Source organism: Bison bison, unplaced genomic scaffold (assembly GCF_000754665.1).
Source record: "Bison bison bison isolate TAMUID 2011002044 unplaced genomic scaffold, Bison_UMD1.0 scf7180017864032, whole genome shotgun sequence".
Lineage (NCBI taxonomy): Eukaryota > Metazoa > Chordata > Mammalia > Artiodactyla > Bovidae > Bison > Bison bison.
In genome coordinates, this window is record NW_011494604.1 from 1,733,560 (window position 1) to 1,757,656 (window position 24,097).

Consider the following 24,097-nt stretch of genomic DNA (forward strand, 5'->3'; position numbering starts at 1 on the left):
GTCTATGTCATTAAGACCGTGCCAGGAGATTCCCCAGGCTTCGCTTGCTGGCTTCCAGCAAGGACTGTGACGTCTTCCACTGGGCTGCTCATCCCATGCTCTTGTCATCCCATCCCTATGTGAGAAGGCCTCTGTTCCATCTTCTCACTGTAACATTTGAATACAGCAACTATCTTTCGAGAGTCTGGGAGTTCTCACAGCATCTGGTTTTGGACCAGTGTTTATAATCTCCAGTTACACTGGCCACACTATGTTTTCAATTAATCCCCCACCTCTCTAGCATGGCCATCTTTCCCCCCCTGAACCGTTTAACCTTGAGTCCAGAAAATCCTGCCCAGAAAAAGCAGAAACGAGGGGCCAAGAGGCTTCATTTCTGCAGGTCTGTTGACTGACAGTTTCAGGCTGATTTTCTGATGGATCAATGAGCTGAGCAGGATGTCGGGGAGCAATGCCCATGTTGCAACCATGCCCATTTTCACGTATGCCCAGAGGAGAGAGACGGGGCAGACCTGACACCTGGACTGTCATGGTGACCTGGCTCCCATCCATGACTTGGAGATCAGAGAGGCCCTGCAGGAAGAGGGGCGCGACGGGCTTGTTGGGGGCTGCAGGCAGGAGGTACTCGCTCTTCTCCTCACTCTTCTTCTCTGTGTGGCAAACAGAATGTGGGGTGAACATTCACTCATTCATTCCACAGACACGGACTAAAGGAACACTCAGCATGTGAACGTGCTGGGCTCATGTTCCCACCAGAAACCGACTACTACCAGATGAGGAGTGTGGGAGGCCCAGGAGACCCCTCAAAACAAGGCGTGCCCATTTCCCTGCATGGCATGACGGTGCTCTTGCCTCCCAGCAGGAAAGGATGAGGCCTCTGGAGAGCCATGTCCAACCTAGGCTCTGGGTCCCCAGGAGCACTTCTGGGGGATGGAAGTGGTGGGGGAGAGCCAACGCTTGGCATCCTATGAGATTTTTACCCCTTAAATTTTATTTACTCTTTTGAATAAGACACATTCATATGGCATAAAGTTCAAAAGGTACATAGAGTATGTGTACAGTCTCCCTTCTACCCCTGTCCTCTGGCCAAATGTTTCTCCCCAGAGGCCACCAATTTCCAGCTTCTTGTTCATCGTGCCAACGATGGTCCGTGTGTATAACACACAATAGCATATAGGTATACACTTTTATTTTTCTTCTCTTAAAAGACTGACAGCAAACTATATACAATGATTGGCACCTTGCTTTTTCATCTAACAATACAGTCATCCCTTGGTATCTGCAGGGGATTGGTTCCAGGACCCCTTGCTGATACCAAAATCTGCAGCTGCTCAAGTACCTTATATAAAAAAAAATAGCATAATATTTGCATATAACCTAAAATCCTCCTATATACTTTAAAATCACCTCTTGATTACTTATAATACCTAATATAATGTAAGCACTATATAAATAGTTGCCAGCACAGCAAATTCAAATTGTGCTTTTTGAAACTTTCTGGAATTTTTTTTCTCAGATATTTTTGATATGCGGTTGTTTGAATCTACAGATGCAGAACCTGCAGGTACACAGGTAGAACTGCATATCTAGATGTCTCTCATAAAACAGAACTGGAGAGCTTCTTCATTGTTCTCTATGACTGCATGGTGTTCCATTACCATCGCCTGAGATTTTAAGCACTTCAAGAAAGTCAAAGACACTACATCATTAGAATGACTAAAACTAAAGACTGATCATCCTAAGGACCGTGCTGGCGAGGATGTGGCACAACCAGAACTCTCCTACGCTGCTGGTGCGAGTGCAAAATAGTTCAGACCCTTTTGAACACAATCTGACAGTTTCTTGAAAAGTTAATCATTTAGCACATGATCCATTCATTCTATTCCTGGGTATTTACACAAGAGCAATGAAAGCACATGTCCAAACAAAGACTTGTACACAAACATTCATAGCAGCTTTCTTCCTAATGGCTCCAAACTGGAAAAAACCCAAATGCACATCAACAAGTGAATGAATAAACATACTATGATGTATCCATACCAATGGAATACTACTCAGCGCTAACAAAAACACTGCAACAAGGACAAATCTCACCAACATTGCACTGAATGAAAGAAAGCAGACCAAGAAAGTATACTGGATGATTCCATTTATATAAAATTCTAGAAAAAGCAAAATATAGTGACAGGTTGTTTGGGGCAGGGGTTGGGGGATAGATTGTAAAGGGGCATAAGAAAGCATTTGGAGTGATGGAGATGTTCATTTCTTAAAATCGTGGTGAAGGTTTCATGCACGAAGGTTCAAAGTAAACACCATAAATATATGTAGTTTGTCGTACAGCCAAAATGGGGAGAAAATCTCTCTCTGGGAGAGGGAAAGAGTGTCCCAGCTAGCCAAAGACAGAAACTAGAACAACTCTCTGGGTTCAGGGCTGGCCCACTCACCCCCATTCTGTTCTCTGGGGGAGGTAGGGTAATAAACAGGCTTTCCTTCATTCTCAGAATCCTCCCTAAGCTGGGCTCTGACCTGCCTCATGAGAGCCAAAGGGAAAGGGGCAGCGGAGAGGTGAGTTGGTATCTGTTTCCCACAGCTCCCAGCTGCTCAGTCTCTGACCCTGCCCTTCGTCCTGTGAGCCACACGGTCTTGATCTTCAGTAATAACTCTTTCAGTCTTTTTGGTTTTGTCTTGGTGGGGGTGGGGGGGTGGCGGGTCTGAAGCAGGCAGGGGTAGAGACAAAGAAGGTTATGGTATCGCTAAGGTAAACTCCAAGTTTGGGGGCAGGGAGACTGTGGTATTTAGAGTTCTTTTTAGCCCACAGCCACACAAACCAGATCTTCTCCTGGAAGCCTGTAGCCATGACAATACATTTCTAGGCTGATTTACATACCTGGGAAAGGCCTAACTCCAAACTGGCCACTAAATGAAAACAAAACATGGCATACTTAGAACATGCCCAGCACAGCCTCTGGGACTGAGTGGGAGAGGCTGGGAAGACCAGGGAGGTGGGAGGACAAGTTACCCCAAGGCAGGGGCTGTGTGAAGGGCTTGGAGCCAGAGTGCAAGGGGACACAGGACCCACGCTCTGGCATCATTCCCTCTGACAGGGGCAGTCAGACATCCTTGGCAGAAGGCCCAACCGGTGGGCTTGAGGGACTCAATATTGGGAATGCTTAGATCTCCCTGGGCAAGCAGGCTGCCTCGGGAGAGTTGAGGAATTTCCTCTTGCATAGAACGAGAAGGCTCAAGGACAAAATGTTTTCGCCTGTCCAGAGCCCTCCCAGTTCCCGCCTCTCCACTGTCTTGGCCAGAGTCCCAGCTTCACAGAGCTCCCTGCAAATGGACTCTCATTCCCAGATGCTTCAGGAACATCAAAACCTCCAGCTCCCTTTCCTGCAAGCAGTTGACAGCTCCTCTTTGACCCCTCCATGTGTTAGGTCTTCCTACCGCTCAGTTTCCAGGCCTGGGCTTTGGCAAAGCCAAGCCACCCTACAGGTCTCAGCCAGTGCAACTAAATGCCTATCTGCACCTCCCTGCCCTGACAGGGTGTCCTGGGCACTGCCTCCCACGTGACAGCTCACTGGTTCTGAAAGCCACTGAAATGTAGGATCTGAGGCTGGGACTTGATCTTGGGCAAGGCACTCTCTCTTTCTAAAGCTCAACTCCCTCAACTGTATTTAGGGGAATAATAGGACTATTACAGGACCTGGGGGGTTTAAAGAGATAATATATGAAAGTACTTTCTCCAGCTACCCATCATCCACATTTGCAGGTGTGTGAGGCTGGCATGAGTGCTCACTCACACCTACCTCTTGGGCTTAATTACCTGGTGGGTATATCAGCAGCAGAAGAACAAATGGAGCCTCACCCCAGGATTAAAGACTCTCATTTTTATGTCACCTAAGGGAAATACTGTTAAGAATACAAATGTGTTGCTTAAAAATATGGATATATCTAAAGTAAGTCTAAATTTTGAGAATAAAATTTCACTGCACTCCTTCAGAGAGAGAGGAGTGACAGTGTCTGAATCTGTGGAAACTGCCCCAGGCAGGCATTTAGTTCCAATGTCACCCATCGTCTCTGAGCCTGTTGGTGCCTCCCCAGCAAGGGCCCCACAGCAAGAACAGAGAGCAGAGGGAAGTGACAGGGAGTAAGTGTGCAGAATGAACCTGTTCTCAAGCCTGCCATTCAGGGTCACGTGGGACTAGAGCCACAGAGAGCCGGGCTCAGCCCCAGCTGCCGCCCCAGAGCCTTCACAGAAAGAGAGAAACAACCAAACCTCCCCTACAAACACACTCTGGGCTCAGATCCCGGAGCCAATGAGGATGTCCGTTTTAGGGCAAGCAACTTCCTTAGGCAACCCCAGAAAAGCAGCCCTAACTTGAATCCTGAAACCCCAGTCCCAAGCCCACCACCCAACTTTACTGGAGTGAGGCTGGGACATGCTCAGGTGAAGAAAGGTACCCAAGGTCCCTGAGCCAGTGACAGGCAGACTGAGAGCTCAAACCCAGGCCTCCTGACCATGAGGCCAAGGTGTTCTGAGATTGTCTTTTCCAAGGGAGCCAGTCACCTGCAGGGATGGCCGTGCTGGACTCCCCATGAGGACAGATGTGCTATGTGGACCCCCATTCTAGACACCTGACAAGGGAGAAAAGCTAACACAGAGCAGGGAAAGTCAGGGCAAAGGGCAAGGTGTGTGTTGGTCATTTAATTCCAAAGCCATACACAACTTATCCCGGCTCATCTGTGGCCGATAGATCACATATCAGTTTATGCTCCCTCTTGCGTGGACTTAGATACAATAAGAAGAGATGGATGGAAATGGATGTTGTGAGCTTCTAGCTCGAGCTGTGTGATCTGAAGCAAGTCCCCCAAGCTAAGCCTCAGGGTTCTCTCCTCTAAACTGATAAGGATACAGTTATCATCAGTTACTGACAATAATGCCCAAGTGATAAGGGTAATACACACATCATTAGTATAATGCATGATAAATACTGCTGGATTTTCAGATGATTCAAAGAAATGACATATGTAAAACAGCTAAAGAATATCTGGCACATAATAAGTACAAGAATAAATGTTTTGTGCCTTTCCTAATCCAACTGTTTTTGGTTAGGCAAACTCAATCCGACAATAATTATTGATACGATGAGAAATGATACAATATGGTGTCCTCTCAAATCAGGGTATTCACATATAATTGGTCAGAGATCTGACAGGTCTCAGCTGCCACTGAGATAACATTATAACAATGCCTTACAAAGGTCAGCACTTAACGATTCTAAAGGATATCCGCAGCTCTCAGCTTATGTTCAACACCCTCTGAAGTCGGGAAGAATGTGCCCTCATTTTACAGCAGAATGAGCTGGGACTCAGAGAAGGAAGCTGGCAGAAAAGCTGACATGGCCAATGGGGTCCTGGTCTGGATGCTGCCTTCCTGACCTGAGAACAAAGGCCAGTCAGCTAGATTCCCCTGGGAGCTTTCTGTCCTTGTGCTCTTGCCCAGAGTTGCTGGTTCTCTAGAGACTCTCCTGGAGTCCTGCTTTAGCTGGCACCTGGTGCAGTCCTGGTTTCAGGCAGGGTAGGTGGACCAGGGTCTGAAGGAAGAGGCCCCCGGGGCCACAGCACCTCAGGCAACCTGAGCCTTTTTCATTTGGGGAGGGCAGACTCTGGCTGTGGTACACCAAGGGAGGAGGGATGCAATGGCAGACTTGCAACCCAGCTCAAATGGGGCTGGATTAAATATACCCCAGGTCTCCCCCACAGCTGTGCTTCCTCTGGTCTGCTGAGACCAAGCCCACAGGGCCCTTTCTCTTTGGAATCTAGGGCGGGCTGAGGCTCCTTGATTTAATGGCCTAGGACTAAATTTCTGAAGTGAACTTGTCTGTTGCTCAGGTACTTGGTCAATTAGCCAATGGCCCTCCACTCGCTCACTGGCTCTCTCTGCCATTAACTGGGTACCCGGGTGTTGGGGGCTCTGTTCCACACTGAGAGAAGGGAAAAGGAACAGGATTGTCCTCTGGTGGGAAAGACAAGAACTGAGATTAAGAGCGGCTATAAGAAGTGCACATGCTCAGTCACGTTCAACTCTGTGCGACCCCATGGACTGTAGCCAGTCAGGCTCCTCTGTCCATTGATTGGATTCTCCAGGTAAGAATCCTGGGGTGGGTAGCCATCCCCTTCTCCAGGCAATCTTCCCAACCCAGGGATCGAACCTGGGTCTCCTGCATTGCAGGCAGATTCTTTACTGTCTGACCCACCAGGGAACCCCATAAGCAGTTTATTGACAAGTAAAAAATGATGTCATGTAGATTAAACTATAGCAGGACTTAGGAAAGGGATAGAGGAATGAGAGGAGAGGAGAGAGAAGGTGGGAGAAGAAAGGAACATGGAGAGAGAGAAGGAAGGAGAGAGACAAAGACAGAGAGAGAGACCACTCTTTGAGCCTATATAGACCCCCCAAGAGCTTCCCTAGTAGCTCAGCTGGTAAAGAATCTGCCTGCAATGCAGGAGACCCCGGGGGGATTCCTGGGTTGGGAAGATCCCCTGGAGAAGGGATAGGCTACCCATTCCAGTATTCTTGGGTTTCCCTGGTGGCTCAGATGGTAAAGAAATGGTCTGCAATGTGGGAGACCTGGGTTTGATCCCTAGCTTGGGAAGATCCTCTGGAGGAGGGCATGGCAACCCACTCCAGTATTCTTGCCTGGAGAATCTCCACGGACAGAGGAGTCTGGTAGGCTAAAGTCCAGGGGGTCACAAAGAGTCAGACATGACTGAGTGACTAAGCACAGCACAGGCCCTCCAAGTTTTCCCTCCTTGGCCATTTATGCTCCGTTTTGACTCATCAGAAACTGTTTCTGAAGACAGTCCCTAGTCATGAACTTAAACATAAAACTCTTGCTCTGGGGAAGCAAAAGTATCAAACAAATGACTTCTCAGAGGCCCAGAGCAGCACAATGAGCATGTGGGCTGAGGCAACTGGAGGCCTAGAGGGGCTGCCTGTGAGCTGGCGTATTGTGGCTGCTGACCTGACGTCTGAGCATTGGTTTTCCTCATCTGTAGAATGGAGTTCATTCAAAAGTAGAGTGTGGAGTCGTTACAGGAATTAAACAAAACAAACTGGCTTTAACTGATTAGATCATTTATCAAAACAATGTTCCTCATTAAAAATGATAACTGATGGTCTCGTTTTAACACTTACAGGAACTTATATAATCCTAATTATAGGTTTTGAAAAGCTCTTATTTAGAGCAAGTTAAGCATCCACACAACAGGTGCTATTTGCTACTTTTCTCATTAATTCTCATACAATAACTAGTATATCATGCAGATGACATCACCCTTATGGCAGGAAGCAAAGAGGAACTAAAGAGCCTCTTGATGAAAGTGAAGAGCAGAGCGAAAAAGTTGGCTTAAAACCCAACATTCAGAAAACTAAGATCATGACATCAGTCCTATCCCTTCATGGCAAATAGATGGGGAAACAATTTAAACACTGACAGACTTTATTTTCTTGAGCTCCAAAATCACTGTAGATGGTGACTGCAGCCATGAAATTAAAAGACACTTGTTCCTTGGAAGCAAATCTATGACAAACCTAGACAGTGTATTAAAAAAGCAGAGACATTACTTTGCCGACAAAGGCCTAGATAGTCAAAGCTATGGTTTTTTCAGTAGTCATATATGGATGTGAGAGCTGGACCATAAAGAAGGCTGAGCGCTGAAGAATTGATGCTTTTGAATTGTGGTGTTGGAGAAGACTCTTGAGAGTCCCTTGGACTGCAAGATCAAATCAATCAATCCTAAAGGAAATCAATCTTAAATATTCATTGGAAGGACTGATGCTGAAACTGAAGCTCCAATACTTTAGTCACACTGACGCTGAAACTGAAGTTCCAATACTTTGGCCACCTGATGCAAAGAGCTGACTCATTAGAAAAGACTCTGATGCTGGGAAAGACTGAAGGCAGGAGGAGAAAGCAGTGACAGAGAATGAGATGGTTGGATGGCATTACCTACTCAATGGATATGTGTTTGAGCAAGCTCTGGGAGATGGTGAAGGACAGGAAAGCCTGGTGTGCTGCAGTTCATGAGGTTGTAAAGAGTCGGATACAACTGAGCGACTGAACAACCACAACAACTGGTATAAACTTGCTCATCAAAACTGGAGACATGAGCAAGGCCTTGGGCTTTCTTGGGCTTGAAAATTAAGAAGCCCCTACAGCTTTGTTATGGTGCTGGTGTGGATCCAAGTGTCTTCTTTTGTACTGCAATCATTCCCCTGTTCTTCCCTTCTGAATCCTTCCTCACTTTACAAGGGTTTAGCAAGAAAAACACTTCCGAGTTTCTCCTTAGACACTTTCTCTTGGAAGTTTTTTCCACCTGTCAACTTTTACCAGCTAAATTACCACTCTCTAAAGTGCCCCATGTTTATGGACTGAATTCACATTAAATGTACATGAGTAGTTTGCCTTGAAAATGGCCCTTAGAAGGTTCCCAGCTCATTCAAAACTTGTGTCAGATTAAAATAAAAAATTAAGGATGTCACCTTTAAGTGTTTAAACAGATGATGACACCAATATGAAACAGACAGAATTCTCTACCATCTAAAGAGCTTCCCAGGGCTCCCCCTAAGAGGGAGCACTGCCTGTCACAGTTTTCACTAAGTCCTGCCGTCAGAGCCTCAGGCCCTGTCTGTCAGCAGTTTCCTTGCTCTGACACCACGTCCCTGGATCCACAGGTTGTCACCAAAAAAAAATGGACATGGAAGGGCCCTCCCCTACTTCCTACATCCCCTGCCCCCACACCTCTCAGGTGTGCAGACACATGGACCTCCTGAAGATGCAGTTAGGGAGAGGGAAAATTATTGCCTTCATCTCTGAGCTACTAAAGATTTTCCTTAAGTTTTGAAATTGAAATATTTTGTTTAGTCATAAAAATGCAAAATATCTTTCCAACAGTAAATCCAATTCACTCCACACACTTTTATACTATTCACCCTGTTACACTATGGACATTCAGTGAATCACCAGTGAAAGACAGCTCTGGAAGCGCAACCCTCCCTCCTTCCTTGATATGGTGCTCAAAATCCAGCAGCGTCCAGGGGTCTCAGTCCGGCCTCCTCCTTTTCCTAAGCTCCAGGACTGTTGACTCAAGGGCTCATCAGGGTTACCTTTGCCCAGCCGCTCCCCATCGGCAGGGCATTTACATACAGTGCAAATCCCTCTCCAGGGATGTCTGTGAACACTCTCCCAAAAAAAGTCTGTCTAACTAAATAAACCGACTTGGAGAGTCAGCAAATGGTCTACTTGTTGGGCATGAAAAGAAAGCCTTTCCTCCATAGCCGTGCCCTCTCTTTTGGTTTTCCTTCTCCCCACTGATTTCTCTAGACCCTAAGAAGCAAATGTGAAGAAGTAGAAAGGAAAAGAATGAAAGGAAACAACGACATATGACCTCCCTCCCCCTCCCAAAGAATCTCTGACCAGTAATGATAGGGTTGCCAGATGGGAAGTGGGACTATATTACAACCACAGCCTTCTTAGTGCCTTAGGAGTTATAATCAAACTCTAAACGCAGAGGCAAACCATCCAAACCAGCCCATGTGTCCTCTGGAGGCACTTCTGGAAACCACACTCTCCACCACACTGTCAAAGCATGGATCGCATTTTGTCATTAGGAACACAAAACCGTAATTCTGGATGGCATTCCTGACCGAGGACTCCAAGTAAAAAAATGCTACAGATGGCCTGCAGTGACTGTAGAAGGAGGCTGTGGTGTGACACGCTCAGTGGCTGTGCAGCATGAGTTTAGCTGTCCAATATCATGCGGGATCTTCCCAGCCCAGGGATCAAATCATGTCTCCTGCATTGGCATGCAGGTTCTTTACCACCAGCCCCCAGAACTTTCTTTTTTAGTACATTTAAGAGGCTGTCAGTGCTTAAAGCAAGGGGCTTTCCAGGTGGTGCAGTGGTAAAGAATCCCTTTGCCAGTGCTGGAGATGCAAGAGATGCAGGTTCGATCCCTGGGCTGGGAAGATCCCCTGGAGAAGGAAATGGCAACCCACTTCAGTATTCTTGCCTGGAAAATTCCAAGGACAGAGGAGCCTGGTGGGCTACAGTCCACAGATTCATAAAGAGTTGGACACGACTAAACACACACACACACACACACACACAGAGTGTTCCAAGCTGCCCCGCAGAGGGCTTGTCACTAATCTGAAAGCCAGCTGGGCTCTTACTGATGCTTTCACTGTCCAGAGAATGGCTGATTCCCTGGTGCCCATTACTTTCATTAGAGGCTCTTTATCAAAACAAACACTCTAGTAAATATGGTTATTACATTTCATTTTTTATTTTAGAAATCAGGGTTTTTAAAAATTTAACTTATCTACATTTTATGTCCTTTGGTGCTTTAAGAGCCCAGCAGGCCTTCACTTAAATAAACAAACCATTAGGCTGAGACACTCTGTCTAAATGGGCACATTAGCAGGTTAATAAATCTATAGTCACTTAAGAATTTTAGCCTTGACAAAGATACTCCAAGGTGAGAGAAATTAAAAAGATTCTAGTCTAAGGAAGCCCCCGCACCAATGACCAGTGCATACACACTGAAATATTTACTCTCCTCTCATCTTCCTGGGTTCTGCAGGAATTTAGATTAATCATCCTTTACGCTCTATCCTGGGTCAGGAGGGAAGATTTTCATGGCCTGGTTAACTACTGGGGACTGTTTCCTAGTACGGGAGGAGGAAAGCAGGAATATTTGTTGGGGGGACGTTTGAGAGCTAGCGTGTAGGTTTGCTGAGCACCTCCTTGAGCCCTGAGCCACCAGGCAAGAGAGGAGGTAGAGGGAATGCCCCCTGCACTACCACAGAGACTCACCCACCTCCATTTTTCCTTCATCCATTCACTGAACACATGTTCACACAGTAGGACATGTGCTACATGCAATAATGAGACATGGTCCCTGCCTGCAGGGAGCTAACAGGTTAGCAAAAAAGGCAGTTGAACAGGCATTTAGAGGAAATTTCATGTTAGGACAAAACGCTTTCTCCCCTCATTGCCCTTCTAGAGACTTGCATGATGTACTCCTGCCTCTCTTGGTGAACCTAACCTCTACCACTTGCCCCTATCCCACTCCCTTGGCTGCAGCCTCACTGGCCCTTGAATAGGCTGCTCTTGTTCCCAACTCAGAGCCTTTGCACTTGCTGTACCACCTGCCTGGAGCAGTCTTTTTTCCAGTTCATGAGGTCTCCCCTCAAATGTCACCTTTCCCAAGAGGTCTCCTCTAGCACGCACCTAAGAAAGGATCCCTTCCACCGCCTCTCTATTTCCATTTTCTTAATAGCACTTGTCAATACTGGATTAAGAGAGCTCTGGACCATCCATCAGAATGTAAAAGGCAGGAAGACAGGACCTGTTTTCTGTTTATGGCAGGTTCCCCAGAACAATGTTTAGGACCAAGGAGGTGCTCAGGAAAAATTTGCTTGTAAGTAAGTACTGTGATAAGAGAGGTACAGCAGTTAAGAGAAGTGACATTTGTGGGAAGAAGTTAGTCAGATTTGGGGAGGAGGGGGTTACAGAGGAGAGAACAGAGCAGGGAAAAGAGGGTGCAGAAGGTCCATCAGAATGCTGAGTGAGCAACTTCTCGATGCTGCCAAAACCTTGGCAAAAGGCTAAAGCGGTGAGAAAAAGCACCATGTCTGGCCTTTAGCTGGATCTGCTAAACTCTCCTCCAGCAAAAGTTGCCCTAGAACCCCTCCTCCCTGGAAACAAGAACAGCGGAGAGAGAGGTATTGATGAATGGCACCCTCTTGTGGCCAGAATTCCCTGAACAGGGTGCTCAGACTATGGCTTTAGCGTCTGGCCCAACACTGGCTTTCTCTAATTCTGACTCTCCTTTCCTTTTACCAAAACCAACCAGACAGACAGAAAAACAACCACCCAGTGCAGCAGAGTTGATCCTTTGGTAACACCGCTCCTTAGACTTGCCATTTGGAAAGAGTTCGTCTTGCTTAAAGGCTGGGACTCCTGAGCACGTCCCACGTCACTAGCGCAGGACGCAGCAGCCTAGTGGCAGGACTTACAGCCAGGGAGCCTGGTCCACACTCCAGCTGTGGCCTGTGGCCACACAGAGGGGACAGAAAGGCCAGGTCTGGGCAGCTGAGGGAGAGGCCAGGACAGTGGTCGGCACTGCATGGGACAAACTCCTCCACTACGGTCATCTCCCACCCTCTGAGCCACCACAGAGACTGCAGCCAAACAAGCTGCCAATAAAGTAAGAAAAACTCCATGGCTGAGGCCAGTGTGGGACGTGGACCAGAGCCCCCCGGGTGCCCTGGGCATGGAGCCAGGGGTGTCACTGTGCCAGGCTCGGCCTCCCCGATCCTGTGCAGACAGCCCAGCGCTGCGGCCGGAGCGTGGCCACGTCTTACAGCCTCCTTCACCATTTATGGTAGTTGAGCCTCTGTTTGGCCTTCACAGGCCAGTCAAACCCCACACTGGGCGGGGGGGCTAGAGGGATGTCCTGCTCACACAGGGCTGTTTTCAGAGCAGATCCAAACAGCTCTGGCAGAGTCCTTGACAGGACCTCTCTGTTTCTGCTTTGAAACATGCTCGGATGGGCAACCATCCAGGTCCCACTCCTCCCACAGACCTAGGGGGCGAGGAGGATGGCCCCAGAGTCTTCTTGCCCCTCTTCTGGGGACCCGCACCTCCACTGGGACTGTTAGCTCAGTGGGGTCCCTCTAATCCAATCTAAACACAGGCAGCCCAGGACAGGCTCTGGATCAGCAGGGCCCTTGGCTGAAGCCAGCCAGCGGGGCTCAGACCACACAAGCATCATGCACCTCTCTGACCCTCTCCACCACTACCACTTTGGGGTAGGCCTCTTGGACCTCCAAGGAGAGCCCAGGGGTGGGGGAAGGCGGGAGCAGCAACTCTGGCCTGGATCCAAGATTTCCCCAGACCCCTCAATCAGCCATGAGTGAGATCCGTGAGGAAAGAACAGATGGACTGTAAACTAGAATGAGGCTGACAAGCTCCTGGGGCCACAGTCAGGCAGGGATGCGAGGGCCTCCTGGGAAGAGGCAGAGCCAGTCCCCAGGTGGTGACTCCATGTCAGGCACTCGGGAGGAATCACAGAGAAATCAGAGAGGCTGGAGAGCGTGTCTCCCTCCTAGGCAGACAGGCTGTCAGTGCCATTCCTTTACCCCTCGGGGGTGACACTGCCTAGCCCCTGGGGTGAGGGTCATCCCCAGTCTGGGGCCAGGGGACTTGCCCTCTGGAAAAGGACAGGGAGTGAGCAGGGGCTTGGAGATCTGGGTTCCAAAGGCCAGTGTGGCTCACGAGGCAAGTGACGTTGACTTCTTGAGACCTCCAGACCCTTCTGTGAAAGACAGGAAGAGCGCTGCCCCCTCCAACCCGGCTTCTGGGGTTTTTGAGAATCGAGAAAATACAGGTGAGGTGACAGTATCTAGTGAGGTAACCAACATATGATTTTCCCTCCCCATTTTCAGCGAAACCACCTCTAAGGCCCCCTGGAAGGCTGCTGCTCAGATACAAGAAGACTCTCCCCAAGAGGCTGAGCCTGGGGGAACAGAGCCAGATGGCGTGTCTCCTACTGAGCTGCTGGCAAAGCAGGGCACGCCACACCCGGTCTAAGCACTCAGTCCCCAGTCACTGTGGGACCTGGGGGCCCGGGCCCAGCTGAGGGTGGGGAATCAGGCTTACCTGAACACCCTGCCCAAGAAGACCTTCTCCAGCTCTGTCACCATGCCCACCAATGCCACAGCCCAGATAGCTGTCTTGAGTCTGTGGCTCCCCCCCCGGGACTTCTGGGACTAAACATTTGGCACTGATCAATGCATGATGACCATGCTAATCAGATTGCTGGACACCAGGCTGCTGAGGTGCAAGAGCAAGCCTGGGTGGCAGGGAGGGAGGGCAGAAGGAAGCAGGGGACAAATGGGCTCTCTGGAAGCCTCAGTACCGGCACCTGTTACCTGGTGTCCCCGCATCCCCCAGTGCATGAGGGGTCGTTTGTGAGAGCTTGAGTCCTACAGGAGCTCGTCCTCTCTCAGTGGGTGTGGTTTTCTGCCTATCAGACTGGAAGCCTCTAGAACCAAGGGTGTCTTTGCCTCTTTCCCCTGCATCTTCCCTCAGCCACAGTGGGGTGGGGGTGGAGGACTGGGCTTGCACATCCGTCTCCGGTGGCAGACCCTGGACACTGTGAGCTCCTGGAGGCCATTGCCTCCACCTGCCTGCCTTCAGGTGCGGTGCCCTTTCTCCAAAGCAGATGTGTTGGCAGGAAAGGTGTTTCTGCCAACACAGAGGGCTGCCCAGAGGCTCCTACCCTGGACAGTGACGCGGGCGCTGCAGGACACCTGCCCCACGGTGTTCTCAGCCAGACAGGTGTAGGTGCCATCATCCTCTGGGAGGGTGTCCTGGATGTGGAGCTCGGCCACGCCAGCCTCGCAGGTGGAGTGGGCATACTGGATGGGCTGTCCTGGGGAGAGAAGCACAGGAGGGCTCAGGCCAGGGAGCAGCTAGCAGAGGGGTGGGAGTCCTGTCCTCAGCAGGGTGGCTGCTGTCATGACGCTGGGGTTCCCCACACTTGCTCAGGCCCACTGAGGGTTCATGATGTGTTAGGACCACCCCCAGCCAGCTGGACAGAGGCTCAAGGGGGAGAGAAAGAGGCAGGAGCCAGGGAGGTGAAGGAGAAGGGGTGATTATGAGGGTGGAGGAACAAGACTGGGGCTGGTAGGACTTGGAGGAGAGATTCTAGAGGCATTTAGAATACAAGCAGGAAAGGGACAGAGTTCTGTGCATTCTGTTTAAATAAATAGTCCCCAGATACACATCCTAGACTTCACATTATTCTGAGCCTGGAAAGAATCTCACAGGGTCACCTGGCCCACAGCCCAGCCTCAGGCAGAATGGACCTCACCCAGACTGCACATGAGGCTCCCAGCTCTTTTTAGATGTTTCCAGAAACAATGAGCCTATTTCCCACTGCAGATATTTATCGGAAGCGATTCTTCGCCCTCAACCTAATGCTGCAATGAGTTGCATTTTAGGATTCACAGAAAAGATAAAGACAGGGGATTAAAAAAACAACTCTGGCCCCTTCGTCCAAGAGTCCCTTGCATGAGAGGCCCTTTATTCAGGTCCCATAAAGTCCTACATGGAGACAGAAGTGTGTGCCATGAAATTCAGTGGTTTCCTTAATGTTATACGTTCCCAGGATTTTATTATCTCGGGATGTGAGTTTTCATTTCCAGGAAAAAAGAAAATTTCATTACTGAAGGTCCTGGCCTTAGAGCAGGAATGTGTCCATTCACCATATAGGAAGCAGCTATCAGATCCTTCCCATCAGCCCCAGGGTCCTGGTTTGCACTTCGTAAAACAGGGGTGGGCAGCGGGAGAGGGAGAAAGGGCAGAAGGAGGTCTTCTCTGCACGATGCAATGTTTTCTTCTGCTCATAGCAACACTCATATCTCCAAGACAGAGACTGCCAAGCCAGCCACAGGGCCCGATGCACTTCACAGAGGTGGGGCTGGGGGCTGGGAGACCCAAGGGGCCAGGATCCTGCTACTGTCAGGACTGAACACTGCTCTGTGTGTGTGCGTGTGTGTGTCCCTAAAAGCTCTTGTTTCTTGAGAATGCCAGTATATTCCCCAACTGCCAGCAAAATGCCTCTGCTGTCGAAATCTGTACTGGCAAGCTGTTTGAGAGCTCCCCTTTTACTGGAGCATAGCTCATTTTGACTCCTCAAGCATGGGGTGCAACGGTGGCCCCAGAAAGGAGTTGTTGGCTCAGGGCACTCAGAATTGGGTGACACAGCTCCAACACTGGTAAAACCAGAGTTGGTGGCCAAGGGTCCCTGACTTGTGCATGATCGCCCTCTAGTGGGATCAGTGTGAAAATACCACGATTCAAGAGGAAGAAGGTGGGTTGTCTTTCAGTCTGGAGAAGCATAAATCAGAGGTCAACAAACTCCTACTCCTAGGCCACATCCCACTTGAAGCCTGTTTTTGTACAGTCTGAAAGTAAAGGATAGTTTTTACATATTTTAAATGTTGGGAAAAAATCAAGGGAGGGATATTTCATGACGTGTGTGAAAATTATATGAATTCACATTTGTGTCTATAAATAAGTTTTATTGCGTTCATTTACATATGGTCTCTGGCTGTGTTTTGTGCCATGACAGCAGAATTGAGTAGTTGTGACAGAGACTGTGTGGCGTGCAAAGCTGGACACATTTACCATCTGGCCCTTTATAGACAACGTTTCTTGACGCCTGGCCTGGACCCTGAGCCAAGCGGGAGCGAAACGCTCTTGTTCAGATCTGTTCCTAGCCTTTAACATCCATGCTGTGTTCCAGCTGCAAGGAGGCCACCTCTGTGCCGACAGTCGTGGGATCCAACAGGAGCTCTGTCAGTAGTAAGGGGTGGAGGAGGAGACCCCCATTCTCACCTCTCTGCCCAAGAAGTCCACAGATAGGGAGACACCAAGGCCACTTCCTACGCTGACTAAAGATCATTTCTAGCAAAGCCTGAGCAAACCATACTGACGAGGCAGGTTCATGACAACATGGCAACAGTGCAGAGATGCCCGGGGACTATTTGGTGCACAGGTGATGGGCTGCCGACCCCTTAAAGCGTTCATTCCATCAGCTGCGAGAGCTGGTAGAGACCCTAAACCTCTGTTCCAATCCATCTCCACACCAATAAAGAGGTTGATGCCCAGGGCAGTAAAGTGGGGCATCCAGGGTCACCCAACCACTCAATACAGAGGAGGACAAGGGCAGGTGCCCTTTCAGCCTCCCCTAAGGTCCCCCAAAAGCAGAGCAATTCAACTTCATCAATTTTATGGACTATTTCAGTTCTAGTGATAGAGTTCTCCCATATACACTTTTGGAATTTAAAGGCTTTTTTCTTTAAAACAAAAAGAGAGAGAGAGAGAGAGAGAAGGGTAATAATATGTAATAATTATTTTTTTGTCCAAAGGACTTTACTTGGCAAAAAGAAAGTTGAGAAAGTCCTATGTTTCCATAGGACTATATTGTTAAAAAGGATTACTGGTCTATGAACCCCTAAATCACCTGCCACTAAATAAAAGGCAAGATCCTATGAGCAACTGCTAGTGTGGTTCATTAATTTGTGGGGTTTTTTGTTCACTTATTGACTCAACAAATATTTACTGAGAGCCTACTTGTGAGCCTGGCTGTATGAAAAGAAGCTAAATTGCTTGTGCACCTATGTGCCAGGCATCTCATCAACTGTTGTATATAAGGAATCTAATTTGACTTTCACAATCAGCACCCTGAAAGGTAGGTGGCCTCATTCTTGTAGATGAGGAGCTCAAGGCTCAGAGAGGGGTAAAACTTGCCCGGTGTCCCCAGCCAGGCATTGGCAGACTCCCAGGTCCCATGCTCGCTCTATACTCCATGCTTCTTTCTCATGCATAAATAATTCAGAGTGATATATGGGGAAGCTAAGCAGGAATTCAGGCAAGGCCAAAGGCTCGGGGGGCTGGAGCAGGGGGTCTCACCATTGAGCAGCCAAGTGATTCGAGGCAATGGGGTCCCCTGCACTGAACATCGCAGCACAAAGTCCTGACCCTCAACGACGGTGCAGTCCTTCAGGGCACTGGAGAATGATGGGGCCACCTCCATCACGGCTGGCTCTGTGAGGGCAAAGGACAGACAGGCCGTCTCAGATGACCACCGGCCCAGGCTGCGGATTGACCACAGCCAGCCACCTCACTGCTCTGGGCACCCAGGGCTTGCTTTCTCAGTGGCCTGGCTTTGCCTCACCCATCATCACACAGGGAAGCAGGCAGTACCACCATGTGGAGACTTGGAGCCTGAAGCAGGGTGACTGCAGGGTCTTTTTCATCATCACAAGACACTCCACGTCTGGAAGTACTCAGGACCGGGCCAGCCTCTTCTCCAGGACGCGGGTCCCTCCTGTCTTGTCTGGACTTTCACTGTCCTGGAGCATCCACCGAGCTCCTTCATCCCCTTATCTTGGTCTTATTCTACTTTCTCCTGTCTTATATTGTTGTTGAAGTGTCCCATCAGACCCTGCACACTTTCTTTTTTAAATTTTAAAAATCCTTGGCTGAAATGTTTCCTTAGATTGAAAACATGGATAAAATAGATTTTTTTAAGGAAAACATAAATCACCTAAACTGACTCAAAAAACAATTTATAGGGACATCCCTGGCAGTCCAGTGGTTAAGACTTTGCCTTCCAATGCAGAAGGTGTGGGCTTGATCCCTGTTTGGAGAGCTAAGACCCCACATGCCTTGTGACCAAACACCCAAAACATAAAACAGAAGCAATACTGTAACAAACTCAATAAAAACTTTTAGAAATGGTCCACATATTTTAAAAGTATTAAAAAAAAACAGAAAAAACCCCCAAAATGTATTTATACATTAGAAGTATTCTGTTATGGTTTACTCAAAAGATACAAGGATGAACACTAAAATATTGTATGTAACAAAAAGACCCTGAACACTCTTGTGAATATCTTTTTACTTGGAAAGACCACATGCCCACTGGTGAGGACATTTCAATTTTAAATTATTATAGTTATTTTTTTTTCAAGTCCAAGACAGGATCAAGTGACAAGGACTTACACGAGTTCTAGTTTTCTAATCTAGACCAGTGGTTCAGAAGCACTGGGGGCCTCAATCCCCCACATTTTCATTGAGAACCACTGAGCTGAACTCTACAGAAGACTTCTACATAGGTGAGTTGGAGAACGTTTTGCTTGGGGGCCATAATTAAGAGCAATGGGGATAGAAAACCTTTTCTACAACAACCAGAACATGCTGCAGAAGAGTCCAGGTGGCTTATTTAAGGCAACTGGATTTTGTGATGAGACGATAGCCCAGTGGTACTCTTCAGAGAAGCTATTCAATACAGTGATGAGGGGAAAACTCTATTATATTGAGAGTACAAAGGTTTTAGGGCAAAAACTAATATTCGAGGGCTTACTAGGTACTTTTCCAGAGGTGACAGTGACAATGCCACGAGACTGCTATCTTTAGCTCGTTTTACAGATGAAGTTAATAATTTCCCACAGTCAAGCCCAGTGGTGAAGCAAGGCTTCACACCCGATTCTCTGACTCTACATCCACACCTCCTCCTCTAGCCCAGGGGGACCCTAAAAGGAGAGCAGGCAGTGGGAACACAGCTACAGTCAGGATGTGGCGCATCCGAATGGACAGGTACAGGGTGAAGAGATGCCAGCTTACCTAGGCAAGTGAGGGTAGACACCACCTCCGCCCCTTTGCTCCCAGGAGGCCTCGACTTCCCTCATTAGAGAAATCCCCTTAGCAGGCACTGCAGACAACATGGGCTTTTGTGTCAGACCAATATGGTTTAGAAATATGCATTTTTTTTTTTTTTTTACAAGGCATGGGACCTTGAGCAAGTCGCTTAACCTCACTACAGCTCAGTATTCTCATTTGGAATATGGGTGTAACTGTGATTATCTCTTAAGATTGTTGAGATTACCAAATGAAGTCATGCAAGTAAAGTCTTGAGCATAAAGCCTGACTCATTCCACAGGCTTTCAGGGTGGTGTTAGCTCTTATCATCAGATGGAAGCTGGGCACAGAGAGACTGGACTAGCAGCAAGTTTTGGGGTAAAAGAAGTAGAAAACTTGGGAACTTAAGGGGCAGTGAGGCAGAGGGAAGATTTTCTTTTTCTTTTTAGATGAGGTGAGACCAGATCATGCCTGTAGGGAGGAGAAAGGGGTCTCTAGATAAGGAGAGGGGGAGAGACTGAAGAAATGGTGGGAAGGTCAATCATTATTAGACCTGATTTCTTGTGGGCCTGGGAAGGATGGAAGAAGTCTTGGTAAGGGAAGCAGGCAGCTTTTCTGCAGTGATAGGAAGAAAGAGAAAGAGGTGTTAGATGCCTGCATCTTGGTGAAGCCTTCTGGAGACTTCAGAACAGCCAAGGAGAAAGGCAGGCAAGCCAGACTTCTGGGATGGAGGACTTAGGACTCCCATTAAGTTCTCCACCAGACAAGGAGCAAGAGCCCTGGCAAAGCACTCAACATCAGCTTTCTCAGAACTCTGGAAATTAACCAAAGACTTGCAGCATTCTGAGGAACTTTCATTCTAAAACGATCATGCAGCTGAATCTTGGTAAGAACAGCAAGCTTTGTGGCATGCCCAGTTTCTACCCTCTCCCTCAGCTCTGTGATGGCTTAAAATCAACATTGTCTTCCACTCCCAATTTGTGTAGGTACAGGCTCAATGCATAGTTTCCATTTAATAATAATAGCTAATGCTCCAACCAAAGCCTGTTGTTTTTTTAACCTTTGGTGGCCATGATGCCAAGTGAGTCCCCCACCCTAACACATAGCCCCGAAAGATGAAGGTCAGGTTTCCTGACCTGGGACCTCTGCCTACAGGCACTTCCACCTCCAAATGAATGGGCAATATTCCTTGCAAAGGAATTCACAAATGTAGTAGAATTCCCAATTAAGAAGCAAGTCAATAGTACACAGTGAAAAACAAGACTCTCTCTCACCCTTTCCTACAGACCCCTACTTTCTCTTCCTAAAGGAAATTGGGGGCCTCCCCAGAAATGTTTATGTACATACAAGCATCAGTTTGCTTTGTGTACATAGATTTTCCCCCCTTTACCGCAAGCAGCATATGATACACACGATCCTCTCTGCGCTTGGCTCATCCCCACTTGGACAGGTCTCACCACCAGAGTCTACAGGTCAGGCCCATTTGTTCCACTGGCTGCACGGCATCCTACTGTGTGAATGAACTAGGTTCTTTTTTTTTGAAACATTTATTATAACAAATTTCAAACACACACAACAGTAGACAGAAACATACAAAAGTTGTCTAGTGAATCATCATATACTTGTTTTTCAAATTTCATAATGGCCAGTCTCACTTCATTCATACCCTACACCAAGTCTCAACACACATGGATTCTGATATGATCAGAAATTCTATCATTTCACTAGTAAGTAACTCAACTTATATATCTAATATATGCAGACTTTGAAAAAAAAACCACAGATTCCATCATCACATCTTAAAAATAGCACTAATTCCTTTATATTGAATATCTTATCAATGCTCAAATTTTCCTGATTTTCTTATAAAAAAATTTTTAAGGTATCTCAATCAGGATCCATGCAAAGTCCAGGTATTGTGATTATTGGTGTCTCCTGTGTCTTTTCAGTTAAGTTTCTTACAGGCTGTCCCTTCTTTCCTTTTTGTTTGCAACTTACTTGCTGAAAAAGTAAGTGAAGGTTATTTGTCTCATAAGTTTTCCAACAGCCTGAAATGTGCTGGCTCTACCCTTGCAGTTTACTAATTTCCTCAACAGTAGGACATGGCTCTAGGGTCCCTAAATAGCATTTAAAGTAGGGGGAAATCTCACACAGAGATAGGTGGGTGCAACATCTATTTCTGCTTTATTGATTATGCCAAAGCCTTTGACTGTGTGGATCACAATAAACTGTGGAAAATTCTGAAAGAGATGGGAATACCAGACCACCTGACCTGCCTCTTGAGAAACCTGTATGCAGGTCAGGAAGCAACAGTTAGAACTGGACATGGAACAACAGACTGGTTCCAAATAGGAAAAGAAGTACGTCAAGGCTATATATTGTCACCCTGCTTATTTAACTTATATGCAGAGTACATCATGAAAAACGCTGGGCTGGAAGAAGCACAAGCTGGAATCAAGATTGCCGGGAGAAATATCAATAACCTCAGATATGCAGATGACACCACCCTTATGGCAGAAAGTGAAGAGGAACTAAAAAGCCTCTTGATGAAAGTGAAAGGGGAGAGTGAAAAAGTTGGCTTAAAACTCAATATTCAGAAAACTAAGATCATGGCATCTAGTCCCATCACTTCATGGGACATAGATGGGGAAACAGTGGAAACAGTGTCAGACTTTATTTTTTTGGGCTCCAAAATCACTGCAGATTGTGATTGCAGCCATGAAATTAAAAGACACTTACTCCTTGGAAGGAAAGTTATGACCAACCTAGATGGCATATTAAAAAGCAGAGACATTACTTTGCCAACAAAGGTCCATCTAGTCAAGGCTATGGTTTTTCCAGTGGTCATGTATGGATGTGAGAGTTGGACTATAAAGAAAGCTGAGCACCGAAGAATTGATGCTTTTGAACTGTGGTGTTGGAGAAGACTCTTGAGAGTCCCTTGGACTGCAAGGAGATCCAACCAGTCCATCCTGAAGGAGATCAGTCCTGGGTGTTCATTGGAAGGACTGATGCTGAAGCTGAAACTCCAATACTTTGGCCACCTCATGTGAAGAGTTGACTCATTGGAAAAGACCCTGATGCTGGGAGGGATTGGGGGCAGGAGGACAAGGGGACGATAGAGGATGAGATGGCTGGATGGCATCACCGACTCGATGGACATGAGTTTGGGTGAACTCTGGGAGTTGGTGATGGACAGCATGGCCTGGCATGCTGCAGTCCATGGGGTCGCAAAGAGTCAGACACGACTGAGCAACTGAACTGAACTGAAGACTATTGAAAACAGTTTTGTTACAGTAGGAAAAAACTGGAAACAGTCAAAACAATCTAAATGGAAACAACAATAAGGCCATGGCTAGACATCATTTTAGGAAATATATAGTCATTACAAAGCGTGTTTTCAAACGACATAATAAGTATAGAAAGAATACTGAAAAATGCCTATGGAACATTAACAAATTAGAATAGCAACCAGTTTACAAACAGCATAATGCCAAATTTATTTTTAAAAATTAAAAAAACGCTTATTTCCGAGCGATACGATTGCACATTGTTTAAATTCCTCACACTGCACATGCACTACTTTTATAAACAGATACTACGATGAGCAGAAGAGAGGGCACCCACATCACCTCACGTCACTCTAAGTGTGTCTGTCTGGCTCAAAGTGCGCCCTCAGACAGGCACCTGAGGAACTAGAAAAAGGTAGCTCACAGCTGGGCTGGGCCTGTCTATTCTGAGGTGATCTGCTGTGAATTCCCATCAGGAATCACTCCCTTGGAGCAATGCCTTTGACCTTAGCCAGTAGGCAGGAATGGTTTCTCTTGGGTGGTACTCCCTGGGCAGGGGACTGCAGGAGATGACATCACTGCCATGTGTGAAGCACCCCATGAAGGTCCTCCCACAGAGAAGCCAGGGGACCCTGAGGGACGTACTCACTTTTCACCAGGAGGGTCCAGCGACAGGACACCTGGCCTCGGACATTGGTGGCTGTGCAGCTGTAGCTCCCGCTGTCCCGGGCCCGGGCTCTCCACAGGCAGAGGTAATGGGTCCCCCCAGCTTCGTAAACCTCGATGCTGCCCTCCTGACTCCTCACGGGGACACCGTCCAGGAACCAGGTCACTTCAGGTTTTGGGATCCCTGAAACTACATGGCCAGGTGAAGGACGTGAGGCCCCCAAGAGTGCTTGTGGGGTGGAGTGGGTGATGAAGGGACTGAGCCTGAGGGCGGGCTCAGCTGGTATGCCACTGCCCTCTGGCTGGGATCTACTCGCTTACCCTCCCCCTCCTCCCCAAGACAGAGGCTGGGGCCCTTTGGGAGGAGAGTGCCAAGTGACACACCAGGCCTCCAGACCAGCCAGAGCCTGCAGAAGGGGACCCTGGGGTTTGTTCCTGGTGGCCATGGTGGTGACAGGTTTCCCATGGTGGGGGCTAAAAATCAGGGTTCGGGGTCAGTGCTCTCTTCAACCATGAACAATGGGCCACTGCAGGGAGCATCTCCTGAGGGGAGACCCCTATCAAGTGCTTCGCCGGGGTGGGGGACTCTAGTCCAAGGCGATGGTGGATACAGGAGGCTCCGACCACTGAGCTGAAGGAAGGGAGTGGCCCCCCCCCCCGAGGGGCTACCATATGCATACCAGAGACCTCAGGCCGCTCTACTCACCCTCGCATCTGAACTCGACTGGCTCATCTTCACTGACCTCCTGGCTCTGGGGCTTGTTCTCAAATTTGGGAAACGTGGTGTCCCTCTGGCTCTCCATGGGGACCTTCCTGGTAGCAACCTTGCCCATGGTGTCCTGGCTTCCCAGGCCTGACCGCCTG

The 24,097-nt window shown here is 48.0% G+C and overlaps 1 protein-coding gene across 1 annotated transcript in view; it reads right to left on the reverse strand.

The window, feature by feature from the left end:
- The window catches only part of MYLK (myosin light chain kinase), a 201,150-nt gene that overhangs the window by 99,693 nt on the left and 77,360 nt on the right, over nucleotides 1–24,097 (reverse strand). Inside the window, exons 9-13 of the mRNA XM_010834271.1 lie at nucleotides 23,940–24,097; nucleotides 23,217–23,423; nucleotides 17,547–17,681; nucleotides 14,347–14,499; nucleotides 510–647 (exon numbers count right to left, since the gene is read on the reverse strand). The exon at nucleotides 23,940–24,097 is cut by the window's right edge and continues 6 nt beyond it. Coding sequence (XP_010832573.1) covers nucleotides 510–647; nucleotides 14,347–14,499; nucleotides 17,547–17,681; nucleotides 23,217–23,423; nucleotides 23,940–24,097 — 791 coding nt within the window. The remainder of the gene's footprint in view (nucleotides 1–509; nucleotides 648–14,346; nucleotides 14,500–17,546; nucleotides 17,682–23,216; nucleotides 23,424–23,939) is intronic.